The sequence below is a fragment of the Monodelphis domestica genome, chromosome 1, assembly GCF_027887165.1.
Source record: "Monodelphis domestica isolate mMonDom1 chromosome 1, mMonDom1.pri, whole genome shotgun sequence".
In the NCBI taxonomy this organism is placed as follows: domain Eukaryota; kingdom Metazoa; phylum Chordata; class Mammalia; order Didelphimorphia; family Didelphidae; genus Monodelphis; species Monodelphis domestica.
In genome coordinates, this window is record NC_077227.1 from 725928263 (window position 1) to 725943114 (window position 14852).

Consider the following 14852-nt stretch of genomic DNA (forward strand, 5'->3'; position numbering starts at 1 on the left):
GTAAGACCTCTCTCCCTGGCTTCCTTTCTTTTGCCAGCAGGTAGCAAAAGGAACCCTTCACATGGTCCTGCTGAAAATCCTCCCTTTGCCGGTGGTGAAGCTGCTGGACAAGTTGGGGGTGCTGGCCTTTTTCTCCCCTTTCCTGAGAGCTGCCACCCAGAGCTTAGGGGAGGTGCTCAGCCAGCTGCCTGCCTCCCAGGACCTCAAAGCCGTGCTCAGCTACATCTACCCCACCTACGGTAGGGACCGTGGGTTCTGGGCACCCAGGGTAGTGAAGGGAGCAGCCAGGGGTGAGGGGTGGGTGGTGGCAGGCGCAGGAGGGCTGCTGTTCTCTGGGTTTCTTCTTGCTTTGTTGAACATAAACAATGAAGTTTAGATTGGAGTCCTTTGGGAGCCTGTGAATGTGCCAGCTGCCGTGGAAGAGTCTTTTCCACTCTGTGTGCTGGAATTGTTTTTCACTTACTAGAATTCGCTATTCTCTTCAGACGTGGCACCATTACAATCCCGAGAGGGGACGATTCACCTACTGCCCCAGAGGTCAGTAAAGGGCCATGATTTGATTGGTTCAGGCCCCAGAATATACCATGGTACAGGCCTTCTGGTACATCTACTGAACCAGAGCATCCATAGGCGAGATGGAGAGCGTCCAGCTGAGAGGACTCAATTTTCTCCCTCCTTCTTCTAGGTGCCATCCCAAAGAATGCCAGCTTCTCTATGCATGCCCTACTAATCAACCACCTCCTGGATGGGGCATTTTACCCTCGGGGAGGCTCCAGCGAAATTGCTTTTCACATTATCCCTGTAATTCAGCAGGCTGGGGGTGCAGTCCTTACCAGGGCGACTGTGAAAAGTGTGCTGCTAGATTCCACTGGAAGAGCCTGTGGTGAGAGCTGGGGACCAAAAGTATTTCCCAAGACTTGGGGGTGGGAGACAGGCTAGGGGAAATTTGAAAAGGAAGAAGTGCTTAGGGCAGAGAGTATCAGGTATGGGTAATAGCACGTAAGTGGTCCCCATGTGGGGAGAGAATATTGAAAGACACTCCAGAGAATTTTATCTGGGAGACACGAAAGAGCATTCAGTCACTCATTTATCTAGCTGGGTTTCACCACTGAGGATGAGCAAGGCTGCATGCCGCTAGGCATCCTGGAGGACACAGAAATAAATAAAAGGTAGCACCTGCTCTCAAGAACAGTCTAGGCTGGTTCTACCAACAATCATAATGCAAGGTGGAATGGGGGAGATACCATTGGAAAGGCAGAGAAATGGCTTAATGAAAGAGGAGATATTTGAAAGACCTGGGATTGGGAACAGTTGGGTGGCTCAGTGGATTGAGGGCTAGGCACAGAGATGGGAGGTCCTGGGTTCCAATCTGGCCTCAGACACTTCCTAGCTGGATGACCCTGAGCAAGTCACTTAACCTTCATTGCCTAGCCCTTACCGTTCTTCTGCCTGATTTAAAAAACAAACAAACCCTACCTTCCATCTTAGAATCAATACCATGTATTGGTTCTAAGGCAGAAGAGTGGTAAGGGCTAGGCAATGGGGGTTAAATGACTTACTTGCCCAAGGTCACCTAGCTAGGAAGTGGCTGAGGCCAGATTGGAACCCAGGACCTCCCATCTCTGGGCCTGGCTCTCAATCCATTGAGCCAACTAACTGTTCCCCACAATATTTATTCTAAGGTGGAAGGTAAGGGTTTAAAAAAAAAAGAAAGGATTGGGATAGGGAGCAGGAGATATTATGGAGAGAACATTCTAGGGAGCAAAGACAAGAACATGTACAATGTATTCTGGGATCCAAATCAAGGAGGCCTGAGTTTGAAATCTGGCTTTAACTCTGTGATCCTCAGCTTAACCTTCTTTGCCTCAGTTTCCTTATCTGTAAAATGAGAAAAATAATAGAACCTACCCCGGAGTTGTGATGAGGATTAGTTGAGGTAACATATGTGAAGAACTCTATTAATAAATACAATTATTATCTAGCCTGGACTTCAGTGTATGAAGAAACAGCCTGGAAAGGGAAATTGGGACAAGGAAACTGGAAAGAGCCTTTATTTTCAAAAATAGGAGTTTGGATTTTTCTCTTGGCAAAAGGGAGCCACTGAAAGTTCTTAAATAGGGAAATTACAATCCGAGCTACACCTTAGGATGACGTCTGTGACAGCAATATGTAGGACTGAGAGGAAAAACGGAGAGAGCAGCTAGTTCTGACTGCCTCCTTGGCTGACCAATCATTGACTGGATGCGGTGTGGGAGCTGAAGGAAGAGGGATGCGTTCCAGATTCCAGTGGGTTTTCAGTACTGAGTAGCAAGGTGACCTTTGGTACGATTGACCAGAACAGGGTGTTTAGGGGCAGATCGAAGAAGGAGGAATGAAGAGGAAGAGAAGTATGTGTCTGCATTTGATCCTATTGAATTTTAGGCAACTGAAAAAGACCTTGAGAGATGGAGGCCAGACATAGAGATCTGGCAGCAATCCTCTTGGAAGTGATGGTTGAACCATTTCCTACTCCCGGAAAAAGGGCAGAGAGTGAAGCTGGAACCTTGGGAACTTCTCCACTGTTAGGAGTGGAAGGAGAGAGAGGGGAAGGGATTTGTGAGGAAGAGAGATGAGCAGAGAGTAGCACCCAGGAGACCCAGGAAGGGGTATGTGGTGGGAAGGGGTGGCTGGCAGTGTGTGATGTCAAAGAAGGGTCAGAAGAAGGATGCAAGACTGGGCCTTGGCCTTTACAAAACTAGGAGACAGCCCCTGGAGGAAGGGTGGGAGTGTGACCCAGACTGGTAGGGAGAGGTGGGTGTAGCTCCCATATTTTTTAGTGTCTATGGGAAGGCAGAAAGTTTTCCTTAGAACGGAATAGGATTAGCTTCAAGCAAAATTGTGAAATAGTGTATCTTCTTGGCACCCTCACCCTGACACCTCTCCTTTGCACACCCCGAGGCACAAAGGCCCTCTAATCCACCCACTACTTATTTAGGTGCCCCTCATTCTAGGCCTGCCTTTCTGGGTGTGTGTCCTGTCAATCAGTCAACAAGCATTTAAGTTAACACTTACTATATGCCAGGCGTTGGGCTAAATCCTGTGCTCAGCATGTCTTGGTCTTGCCTCACATTCCTCAAAGCAAAACTGTTCAACTCTTACTTAGGAAAGATTCTGAATAGCTCATCCCAATGTTTTGTATTTTTAAACCCTCACCTTCTACCTTAGAATCAGTACTGTGTATTGGAGAGATAACGGCTAGGCAATGGGAGTTAAGTGACTAGCCCAGGGTCACCCAGCTAGGAAGTGTCTGAGACCAGATTGGAACCCAGGACCTCCCGTCTCTCAGCCTGGCTCTCAATCCACTGAGCCACCTAGCTGCCTACCCAATGTTCTAATAGCTAATTAAATGGTTGTGCTGGCCCTCCTTAATTGCCCATTTTTACTTTAAGGACAGAGTTTAGCTCTCGTGGTGCATTTCTGGCATCTGTGACAAGGGATAGGTGGCATCCAGCGGACACATGCCAAAGCTGTAGCTAGCTGGAAGCCCTGCCCAGGCATAGGCCTACCCTGGTAGGAATTCTGTACTCCTCTAGGTAAGGGCTGGTGGTGGGAAGCTGTACAGTTCATGCTGGTTCCATACTGGGAAGTCCTCATTTCCTCCTAAATATTCCCAAATCTTCCAATTTGCTTGAATTCTACTGCTGGAGCTTTAGTTATCCTTTTAAGGCCTAAAACTATACAAAATGATCTCTGGGAAAAGGCTAATATTTAAAGCTGTTAGTAGTCACTTCCAATACTAGGGATGAGGAACTGGAGACTAGGAAAGAACTTAGCTCAGTGGATTCGCTGGCGATGGTTAGGGTGAGAATGGGGAAACTTTATCTACCCTACAATTTTGTTGGGGATCCGACAGCCTAAAAGAGAATCGGGTGGGCCCTTCTATGCAGGAGAGAACGAAGGCCCAGGAGAGGCACTGTTTGGGGGAAGTCTCAGACTCTCAGCTCTAGAGCACCAGAGTTCTTGGGAAGTTCTGGAGTCTTCTCTGAAGGCCGCTGTGCTTTCTCTGCCTCACTGAGCATCTTCTCTTCTGCAGGTGTCAGAGTGAAAAAGGACCGAGGGCTGGTGAGCATCTTTTCTCCCATTGTGATCTCCAATGCAGGAATATTTCATACCTATGAGCACTTATTGCCTGAGAGAGCCCGCTGTTTGCCAGGTAAAAGCCACAAGTCCATGCCAACCATGACGTCTCCTCTTAAAACAAGCCAGCTGAGGTTGTGACAAAAGCTTTTCTCCTCTTTTTCTCAAGTGCCTCATATCCCCTCCTTATTTAGGAAATGTGAGAATACTCGTTTTCCTGATTTCTCCCTACAATCCTATTCCCAGGGGAAGTATTTGTGTTTTGGCTACTTTCTTTCCTATTGCTTTGGACCTGTCACTCCCAAGATCCATTTTCCCAGGCTTTCCCATGTCCTCCTTGTTAACACTGGCTGTCTCTCAACAGCTTCTCTCCTTCCTCCTGCATGCCTGTCTTAGTGGATCAAGAATGGGATTTGCAGTCAAAATAATCGGGCTTAAATTCTGGCTTTCCCAAGTTGACTAGCTGCATGTGATCATGCCGATCCCTTGCCCAAGAACCTTTGACGGTGCCCTATTGCCTCTGAATACCTTACAAACTCATTCAATCCGTAACCCTTTATTACAAATGTAATGAATGAAATGACCCATGCTGGCAAGGAGCCTGGAAGACAAGTCCTTCTATAAACACACAGAGAATAAACATGAAGAATATATCTGCAAATAAGGACAAAGTAGTTCCATATAAAGTAGTTAGGGAGAGAGATGAGCTCAGACATCCTCAACTATCCTGAGATTCCAGAGTACCCCCCAAGGATCTTGTAGGAGCAGCAAAAGCCTGGAGGTAGGGGGCAGCACAGGAACTCAGGGGTCCTAGGGCACCCCGCCCCAAAGCACCGCCCAGAGGCATGAGACTGGCCTTGGCACAAAACTTCAGTTTAGGAACTAAAGCTACAGAAATGAGTAAATTAAAGAAAACATACACACACATAAAAATGATTGCAAATCACAATAATAACGGGAGACAGAGATGCAAAGGAAAAAGTGTCTTTCCTCTATGAATACATAGAAGACATGAAAATCATAAGTGAAATCTGCCTGAATTGCTAGCACCAGCAAGAGAGGGAACAGGAAGAAAAATCTCTCCACCTCCCTCCTGAAAGGGAGGTCATGTGCATTTTGGATCTCCCCGGCTCTGCTTAGTTAAAGAGGGGACAGGAGGAAGCAATGGACCATTGAAAAAAATGCTCAGAAGAGGAGGAGGCCCAGATGAGGGGGAAGGGTCAGAGTATAACTTATATTATTTATTATATGCCTTAAAAACAAGTGGCATGAAGTGCAGATTTGCAGGTGCATGGATAGCCCTCTTTTTGTGTGTTTTGCGGTGTGTATGTAAATGCCCTTTTTGGGGTATTCTAAGTTTAGAACTGAAATTGTTAAAAACCAAAAGCAGCCCCCCAAAGTAATGAGGTTTTAGCAAGCCAAAACCCAAACCAAAAAGAACAACACGGTATGGATTATTAGAAAAGGGCTCCCCGGTTTCATACATGACAGTAAATTTCATGTATGATTGCCACACACAGTTGGTAGATTATGTAGTTTAACCCAATTGTGTAAGAGATGAGGCATCCGAGGGACTGAGGAAGGGACTTGGCTTGCCTGACATTAATTGCATAGCTCCCCAGGGCTCGTCACCCCTTAATATCAGTTGTTTTCTGGACTCGGTGCCCGATTTGCAATTCTTTGGAGAACTCTTTGTTCATGTCCTTTGACTCCTTTTCTGTTAGGAAATGGCATCCGGTCTTACCTATTAGTTATTATTAGTTAGTTGTTGACACATCCTAGATTCAATTCAATAAACATTTGCCACACCATCTGCTCTGTGGCAGGCGCTGGACTAAGAAACTGGGGATACAGAAAGAGGTGAAGAGAGTCCCTGCCCTCAAGGAGCTCCCTAACTAATGGGGTGACATTATATATCCAAAAGCAAGCTATGTGCAGGATAAGTAGGAACCAATGAAAAGCAGGAAAGAAGCATTGGGATGAAGAAGGGTGAGGAAAGGCTTCCCGTAGAAGGTGGGATTTTAATTGGGACTTAAAGGAAGCCTTAAAATGCTGTCCCCTTCCCCTGAGATGATCTCTTTTGTCCACATTTTTTAACAAATCTTCCTCATTAGAGTAAGCTCCTTGGGAGCAGAGACTTTGAGTCTTTGTACTCCGAGCACTTGGCACAGTGCCTGGCACAGAGCTAGATAGGGCATTGGCCTTCGGCTCAGGACACCCAGATTCCAGTTCTGATGACGATGCTCTACCCAAACAAATAGGCTCATGACGCACCTATCACAGGCTGCAGGCAAACCGGGGGAGGAAAGAAGAGTTTGTTATAAGGCACCCCCTGAGCCGGGGCTTGGGTCATCATGGATTGGGTAATATGATCTTCGAGGTCCTGTAGTCACATTACCTTGTCCGCTGCCAGGCTGCAGGCTTCAGGGCTTTTCAGATGACCACTGACTAGTTTTCTGCCCACTCAGTTTATCTCCATTCCTTCTTGCTGAAGACCCTAGAAATGCTTAGTTTAGCTTTGTAAAAGAAATGCTACTTGCCATCATTTATTTAAACTGGGTCTGATTTAGGTCAAATTATCATAAGATTTATATGTATTCATTCTGGTTACACAGTAAGATGTGTTTGATTATAATGCTCAACTGTCTAATTTTTATTTAAGAATCTTATTAATGCATTTTGCTTGTTACGCAACACTCACTTTCCAAAATTCTCTCCTCTGCCACCCAAGGTGCTCTTCCCTTCAACAGCAACAAAAGTCCTCATTAAACCATGAGGTGAATCGACTAGACATCACGGTTCACCCCTCACCCCTCACTTTTTTGAAATCAAGAATATTCACAAAATTACAGAGTTAGAAGAGACTCAGTGGCCCTTTAGTCCACCCTTTACCATTGTACAACAGACCTGATTAAGGAATCATTTAGTCACTGCTTAGCAACCTCCAATACGGAGGCACACATGACCATAGTCCATTCCACTTTAGCTGTAATTATTGGGTCCGTTTCCTCACACCAAGCCTAACTTTTGTTTCTTCATCTTCTACCCACTGCTTCAATTTTGGTCTTCTGGAACAAAACAGAATGCATGTGTATGTATATGTACATATGAACATGTATGTATTTGTTAATTATTTCTATATCGTGGACCCTGAATCCTTATCGCAGAAATCTGATATAAAGATTTTTTTTCTCTTTTAACCACTTCCCTTCTTATCCTTACCTGTGCAGAAGCTTTTCAGTTTCATACAATCACTCATCTGTTTTATCTTTTGAAACTCCTTCAATCCTTAAGAATATATCCCCTATGGTGGGCAGCTGGGTGGCTCAGTGGATTGGGAGCCAGGCCCAGAGATGGGAGGCCCTGACTCAAATCTGGTCTCAGACATTGCTTAGCTATGTGACTCTGGACAAGTCACTTAACTCCCATTGCCTAACCCTTTCTACTCTTCTGCCTTGGAACCAATACATTGCTCAGAAGTGTCTGAGGCCAGATTTGAACCACAAATCTGCCTGGCTCTCTATCCACAGTGTATAATTGAAAATCTGTTACCCTAAAAAAGAACTACATTACCCAGGAGCCCACTGACTTTCTGTCATTATGTACTTCCGATAGATAGGGGATATTAGGTGGGGACATGGAAGGTCCTAGCTCTTTACTTCTAGTCCCAAGCTTGGTGGTGGTAAGGTGGGTGTTTGAACTGGCTGATCAGCCATGGGCACATGGTCTTTATTTTGTATCTTCTTTATTCCTTGATTTCTAATGATCATTAATAAATCTCTTAAAATATAATATTTTTATTATTGAGATTTAATTTTTACTGATTTTACTGATCAGGAAGTACATAATGTCAGGAAGTCAGTGGGCTCCTGGGAAATGTAATTCTTTTGGGGGGTAACAGATTTTCAGTTATACAACTGACACATCTATTCTTTCTCACTGTGGCTTTGCCGTACTTGGTTTTTTTTCTTTTCTGGCTATTTGTAATATTTTCTCCTTGACCTGGGAGTTCTGAATTTTGCCTATAATATTGCTAGGAGTTTTCATTTGGGGACTTCTTTTAGGAGGCAACTAGTGGATTTTTCCCTCTGATTTTAAGAGATCTGAGCAGTTTTCTTTTATAATTTCTTAAAATATGATGTCTAGTCTCTTTTTTTAAAGCCTGGGTTTCAGGTCATCCAGGGATTTTATCTCTTCTCAACCTGTTTTCTAAATCAGTTATTTTCCTCATTAGATATTTAACTTTTTCATATTTTTCAACTTTTCAACTTTGTTTTTTATTTCTTGATGTTTCATGAAGCCATTAGCTTCTGTTTGACCAATTTTAATTTTTAAGGAGTTATTTTCTTCAATTCATTTCTTTCTTCCATAGCTCTCATTTGATTTAAAAATATTTTTTTTCAGAGGGTACTTTAACTCATCTAGGAATCTTTGTTGAGCTTGTGTACAATTTTCATTTATTTTTTTTCTTTCAGGTTTTGCTTATAGATGTTTCCAAGTCATTCTCTTTTACTGTTTGAGTACTGACTCCTATGTCAGTGTTATAGCTCCTTAAGGTCAAGTTCTTTTTTTTTTTTGGCTTATTTTTTAAGCCCGCTTCTTGGCTTTAGACTTTGTTAGTACACTTCTGGGGTGGAGATGTATTGTGGTGTCTGACCTGAGCTAGTTCTGGGCTTCTATAAATTTTTAGTTTTTCCAAGGTGGTATGATGTAAGGAAAGGGGTGTTTAATACTCTCCTAGCCTATGCTCTGGTCTGTGAGCAACCTCAAGCATTATTTTACTCCTTGGAACTATGACCAGGGTCCCCTGCTCCCCTCTGGCTGCAAGCACTGGTGTCTGCTAGTGCTCCTCCTCATCCTGAGACCAGGACCCAGGCCTGAGACCTGAATCTGCAAATAAGCAATTCAACAAGATTCTCAAACCCAGAGCCAGCAAAGGGACCCTTTAAGCTCCTTCTGAGCAGTTGTCCAATCTCTCTTACAGTCTATGGCTGATAGCTCTGAAAGCCTTGGCTGTTGATTGAGCCACTCCCAAGGCCTGTTGCTGAGGTGGGGCCAACCTTGGTGCCCTGCTTTGTGTTTATCTTCCACCCTAGTGCACTAGATCTTTTGTGCTAGCCTCTAAGTTGTTCTGGACTGGAAAATTATTTTTACTTTTCTTTTTGTGGATTATACTGTTCCAGAATTCATTTTGAGGCGTTATATCATAATTATTTGGAGGCTAATTTGGTAGAGATTAGGTGGGTCTGTGTACCTTCTCCACCATCTTGGGTCTGGCCCCTCCTCTGGTATTCTTTCTAAGAATGTTCTAAACACCTCTTTATTCTTGAATGTTCATATTTTTTCAGTTTTGGTTAAGCTCAGATTTACAGGCTCGTCACCTTAGGCTGCATCCTGAGCTCCATTGTTCTTTGGAGCACTTTAATCTATTCCTTCTTGTTTTCTGGTGGTTGCAATTATTTTAATTTCCATTCCTTTGTTTTTGCATTTCCTTTGCTTTTTTTTATCCTGACCTAATTATTTTTGCAATGTAGGGCATAAATTTTGCCCTCACAATTCTCATTCCCTTTTAAACCACTTAGCTATAGTTCCATGTTCTCAAAATCCACAGGGTCCTCTGCCAAATCAAGCGTTGAATTCTTTTCCTTTGTTCAGTGGTATTTGTTTATATTCCGAACTCATTTACTATATTTGGAAAACATATTTGATTTTTCGGTTAATGACTTCTCTGTTGTTTTATCTGCATATGCTCAAGATCTTTCTGAGTTTTCTGCCTCCTGAGGTCTTCTTTAATTTTGTCTTCCCAGACTCCCTTATTTTCCTTTCATTTCACTTTCTGCTTCCGTCTTCTCTAATGGTAGTTTCCCTGGATCTCAGCCTCCTCCTACACTGGGCAATTCAGAGTTCACCACCTAGGCCTCTGCCTTATGGGACTTTTGTGGGGACAGAACTGGCCTTCCCCTCAGGCTTTCCCTTCCTTTCCTCTTCTGTTTTCATCAATGTAGACGTGTTATGGTGATGAAATTCCCTCTGCCAATACAGACTGGCAACTGTTCTATAATTTAAGATGTCTTAGAGGATTGTCTGGTAACCGAAGAGCTTCAGTGACTTACCCAGAGCCACTATGTGTCAGAGGTAGGATCTGGACCTAAATTCTTCTGACTTCTATGTCAGTTTTCAATCCACTGTACAAGTTTCTTCTTTCATCTTTCTTTAGAGCCATACTATCCCATTCCATTTGTATACCACAGTTTGTTCTGTCTTTCCCTGATCAATGGACTTCTATTTTGTTTCCAGTTTTAAACAGCTACCAAAGGTTCACTGCTAGGAATACATAAGATATACGGTACCTTTCTTTCTGTCATTAAGCTTCTTTGGCTATATGGCCAGGAATGGAATAAATGGATCAGAGTGTAGGAAAAGTTTAGTAACTTTTCTTTTTTCTGCACAGTTCCAAACTAGTTCTCAAAATAGTCGGCTCAATTCACAACTTTATCCATAGCATGTTGGTGTGCCTATCTTTTTAAAAATTCAATTTTATTTTATTTTCAGTTCTAAAATTTCTCCCTCTCACCTCTCCTGCTCATCTCTATTGTCACTGAGAAAATAAGAAAAACAAAACCCATTATAAACATATGTTGCTGTTGTTCAGTTGATATAAACATACAAACAGAACATCCTCAAAATAGTCATGTTCCCCACCCCTCAACGAAAAGGTTTCAACTGATAATCTGAGTTGATCTGCTTTCTTTGAATGTGGGTGGCATGATTCCTCATTAGTCCTCTGAAATTTTGACTGGTCACTGTCCTGATGAGCATGCCTAAGCCTTTCAGAATTCCTTAACTTTACAGTATTGTCATTAATTGTATAAACTTTTCTCCTGGTTCTTGTAATTTCACTTTGCATCATTTCATAAAATTCTTGAGGTTTCTATGAGGCCATCTTCTTCATCCTCTCATAGCACAATAGTATTCTATCATATTCATATACCACAACTTGTGTAATCATTCCCTAATTGCTGCCATCCCCTCAGTTTCTAATTCTTTGGTTTTTTTTACAAATGGATCCCTTCCCCTTTTCTTTGATCTCTTTGAAATATAGATCAATAAGAATATTGCCAGGTTAAAGGGCATGTATAGTTTAAATAGATTTTTGGTTATACTTCCCAATTGCATGCCAGAATGGCTATACAGTTCAGTTCATGGTTCCACCAACAATGCGTTAATGCACCTGTTTTCCTACATCCCCTCTAGCTTTTGTTATTTTCATTTTGGGGGGTGGGGTCAATTTTGTTGATTTGATGGGTGTGAGTTATATTTCAGAGTTATTTTAATTTGTGTGTCTGTAATTACTAGTGATTTAGAGCACTTTTATATGGCTATTGATAGCTTGGATTTCTTCCTCTGAAAACTTCATGTACTTAGACCATTTGTCAATTGAGGAATTGCTCTAATTCTTATAATTTGAAGCAATTCCCTATATATCTTAGAAATGAGACCTTTAAAAGAAAAATTTGCTGCAAAAATGTTTTTCCCATTTACCTACTTCTCTTCTAAGTTTTGCTGCATTAGTTTTTGTTGGTGTGAAAACATTTTCATTTTATGTAGTCAAAATTGTCCATTTAACTTCCTGTTAACTTCTCCATCACATCTTGGGTTATACACTTTCCCCTGTCCTTAGATCTGACTGTAATTTCTTCTCTGATTCTCCAATTTGTTTAAGATGTCATCCTTCATGTCTAAGTCATCCTATCTTGGAATACAGTGTGAGATGTTAGTCTATACCTAGTTTCTGTCAGATTTTTGCTCTCCATTTTCCCAATAGTTTTTGTCAAAGAGTGAGTTCTTCACTCCATTCCACAAAAGTTGGGATGGTCGTCTATAATAGGAGCCTCCATTTCCTCTCCTCTTACTCTCCTTAACTCTACAGTCAGGCTTCTGACCTCACCATTCAACTGAAATTGCTCTCTCCAAAGTTGCCCATGATCTCCTTTTTGTTCATTTTGTTTTTTACACTGAAAGGAATAATTTAGTGGTTAAGTGTCCAGTATCCAGTTGAAGGAGAAGAAGATCAAGTCCCATCCTTGCATCTTATCTCTTCTGTTTCCCTTCTGACAATTTCAGTCACAAATAATAAAACCAGATAAAAAGAAACTGCACACTATGCTTCATACTTCATCTGCCTCCTAACACTGAATGGACTTCAGCCTCCCAGAAGAATATTTGGATAGATAAGCAGGTACTAGTGCATCAGAACTTGCTTTTCCAAGGTAGGGAGAACATTGTGGCTTAACAAAATAGGGCCATGAGGAATATTCCTTTAGCCAGTGAAATTTAATTACTATGTAGTCAACCAAATGGATTTTAATTCCACTGCTGAGAGCCCAAAAGGCACAAAGTTCACCCTCAAAATCAAGGCTCATTGTAGACAGGAAAACTGTCCTGAGAAAAGCTGCCAAATGCCATCATTTAAAGAAGGGGAAAAAAGTCTGAGAGCTCCGGAGAAATATTGTTATTATGAAGTTAACAAAATCCCCAAACAGGTTCCTATTAATCCTAACCCAAACTTGCCTGTCTTGACGAAGGTCCAGTCCTGCTTCTCATTAAGTCTCTTTTCTGAAGTATGTGATTTGTAAAGAGAGGCAGGACTGATCAGGAATGTACAATTATTGGGGCTTGTTGCGATGGAGAATAGCCAGGAGGACAGGAGATGGTCTGTTCTCATTTAAAAGCTGTTTATTTTTCACTTGGTAAATGCCAGCTATTTTCAGCTTTTGAGCCGATTAGCTAAAGGCAACAACCTACGAGGAGCTACTACAGCAATTCAGAGAAGAATAAAGAAGCAAATTTTATACACTCTAATCAAGTGAGAGAATGAGCTAAATAAAGGTCAACTGGCTGGGCCTGCTGCCACAAGGGTTCATTGTAAAGCCACGCAGTGCTCGGAACCCAGCTTTAGAACCCTCCATTTCCTTCTATAAAAAGAGAAACGAGTCTAAAGTAGTGTGTAGGGCTCGCATTTTGGTTCGAGGGTCTAAGATAATACTGTTTTCCTAATAGGCGGCTAAAGTGGCTTGGCCTAGTTTTGCTTTTTGGAAAGTCTGTTACATTTTAAAAAAAGAAAGAGGTTTGTTGTGTTAAAGCTACAACATTGGTGCAACCACCAGGCAGCAGTTTATTAATATCCTTAGAGGGAGGCGGGAGGGAGGAGGGGGCCCAGAAAAAATGGACAGTTTCACATTTTGGAAAAAAAAAGACTGAATTAGTTACAAGCTTCTGAAAGAGGAAAAGAAACTAAATTTTCAGAGTTGGTTTCATGATTTTACTTCATTCTGTTGCTAAACAGAAACCTGTTTGGGCATTCGGATATAATGTTTTCCAAATGGGAGTTCAGGCTGTGGCTATATTTAAAATGCCCTGAGGAAGAACAGCCCAGGGGTGCATTTCATCTCAGACTTTAGTGTACAAAACTTTTTCTTCTTTACGTTACTCAAATCCCCCAACAGATGGATGGATATGAATTCTTTTTTTTTTTTTAAACCCCTACCTTCTGTCTTGGAGTCAATACTGTGTATTGGCTCCAAGGCAGAAGAGTGGTAAGGGCTAGGCAATGGGGGTCAAGTGACTTGCCCAGGGTCACACAGCTAGGAAGTGGCTGAGGTCAGATTTGAACCCAGGACCTCCCGTCTCTAGGCCTGACTCAATTCACTGAGCTACCCAGCTGCCCCCGCGGATATGAATTCTTAGAACAAGACTTTGCCCATTTCCTGGCTTGAATGATCAGTGTGTTGGTGTTTCTAAAGAATTGCTCATGACAATGTGAAAAAGTGCTCTAAATCACTACTGATGAGAGAAATGCCAATTAAAGCAACTCTGAGGTGCCATCTCAAATCTATCAGATGGGCTAATACGACAGAGAAGGAAAAGGACGAATGTTGGAAGGGACGTGGGAAAATTGGGACACAATGCATTGTTGGTGGAGTTGTGATTTGTTCTAGCCATTCTAGAGAGGAATTTGGAACAGGCCCTAAAAGCCTGTTCACAGTATAAAACTGTACATGCTCTGATCCAGGAATACTACCACTACTGGTCTGCATCCCCAGAAGATTTTTTTAAAGGTACAGAGTGGGAGGAAGGACCTATTTTTACAAAAATATTTCTGGCAGCTCTTTTTGTCATGGCAAAGAAGTGGAAATTGAGAGGATGCTCATCAATTAGGGAACAGCTGAACAAGTTGTGGCGTGTTGTGCTATATAAAACGATGAACAGGACAATTTCGGGAAATCCTGGAAAGACTTCTATGAAGTGAGCAGAAACAGAACATTGTATAGAGTAACAGCAACACTGTACGACGATCGACTGTGAATGACTTAACTATTCTCAGCAATAAAATCATTCGAGATAACTCCAAAGGACTCGATGAAAAATGCTACCCACCACCAGAGAAAGAACTGGTGGAGCTTGATTGCAGATCAAAGTATACGATTTTTCACTTTATTTTCTTCAAGTGATGTGTCTTCTTTCACAAAGTGATGAATATAGACATATATTATAGCATATTATAATTTATGTTGTTTACTGTCTCAGGGAGAGAAGGATGGAGGGAGGAAAAGAATTTGGAAATTAAAGTGTGAGAAAATGAATGTTAAAATTGCTTCTACATGTAATTGGGGAAATAAAATATTACTGGAGAGCGGAAGAAAGTTGTTCATGATGAACTGAGAGGATTCTTGAGC

The 14852-nt window shown here is 42.2% G+C and overlaps 1 protein-coding gene across 2 annotated transcripts in view; it reads left to right on the top strand.

Annotated features, from left to right (window-relative positions):
- The window catches only part of LOC100030337 (all-trans-retinol 13,14-reductase), a 36834-nt gene that overhangs the window by 8067 nt on the left and 13915 nt on the right, over positions 1-14852 (top strand). The window contains exons 4-6 of one of the 2 annotated variants that reach the window (XM_001379837.4): positions 38-239; positions 686-883; positions 4073-4192. In XM_001379837.4, the coding sequence (XP_001379874.2) occupies positions 38-239; positions 686-883; positions 4073-4192 (520 nt within the window). The remainder of the gene's footprint in view (positions 1-37; positions 240-685; positions 884-4072; positions 4193-14852) is intronic. The other variant, XM_007477785.2, reaches the window with a different exon arrangement.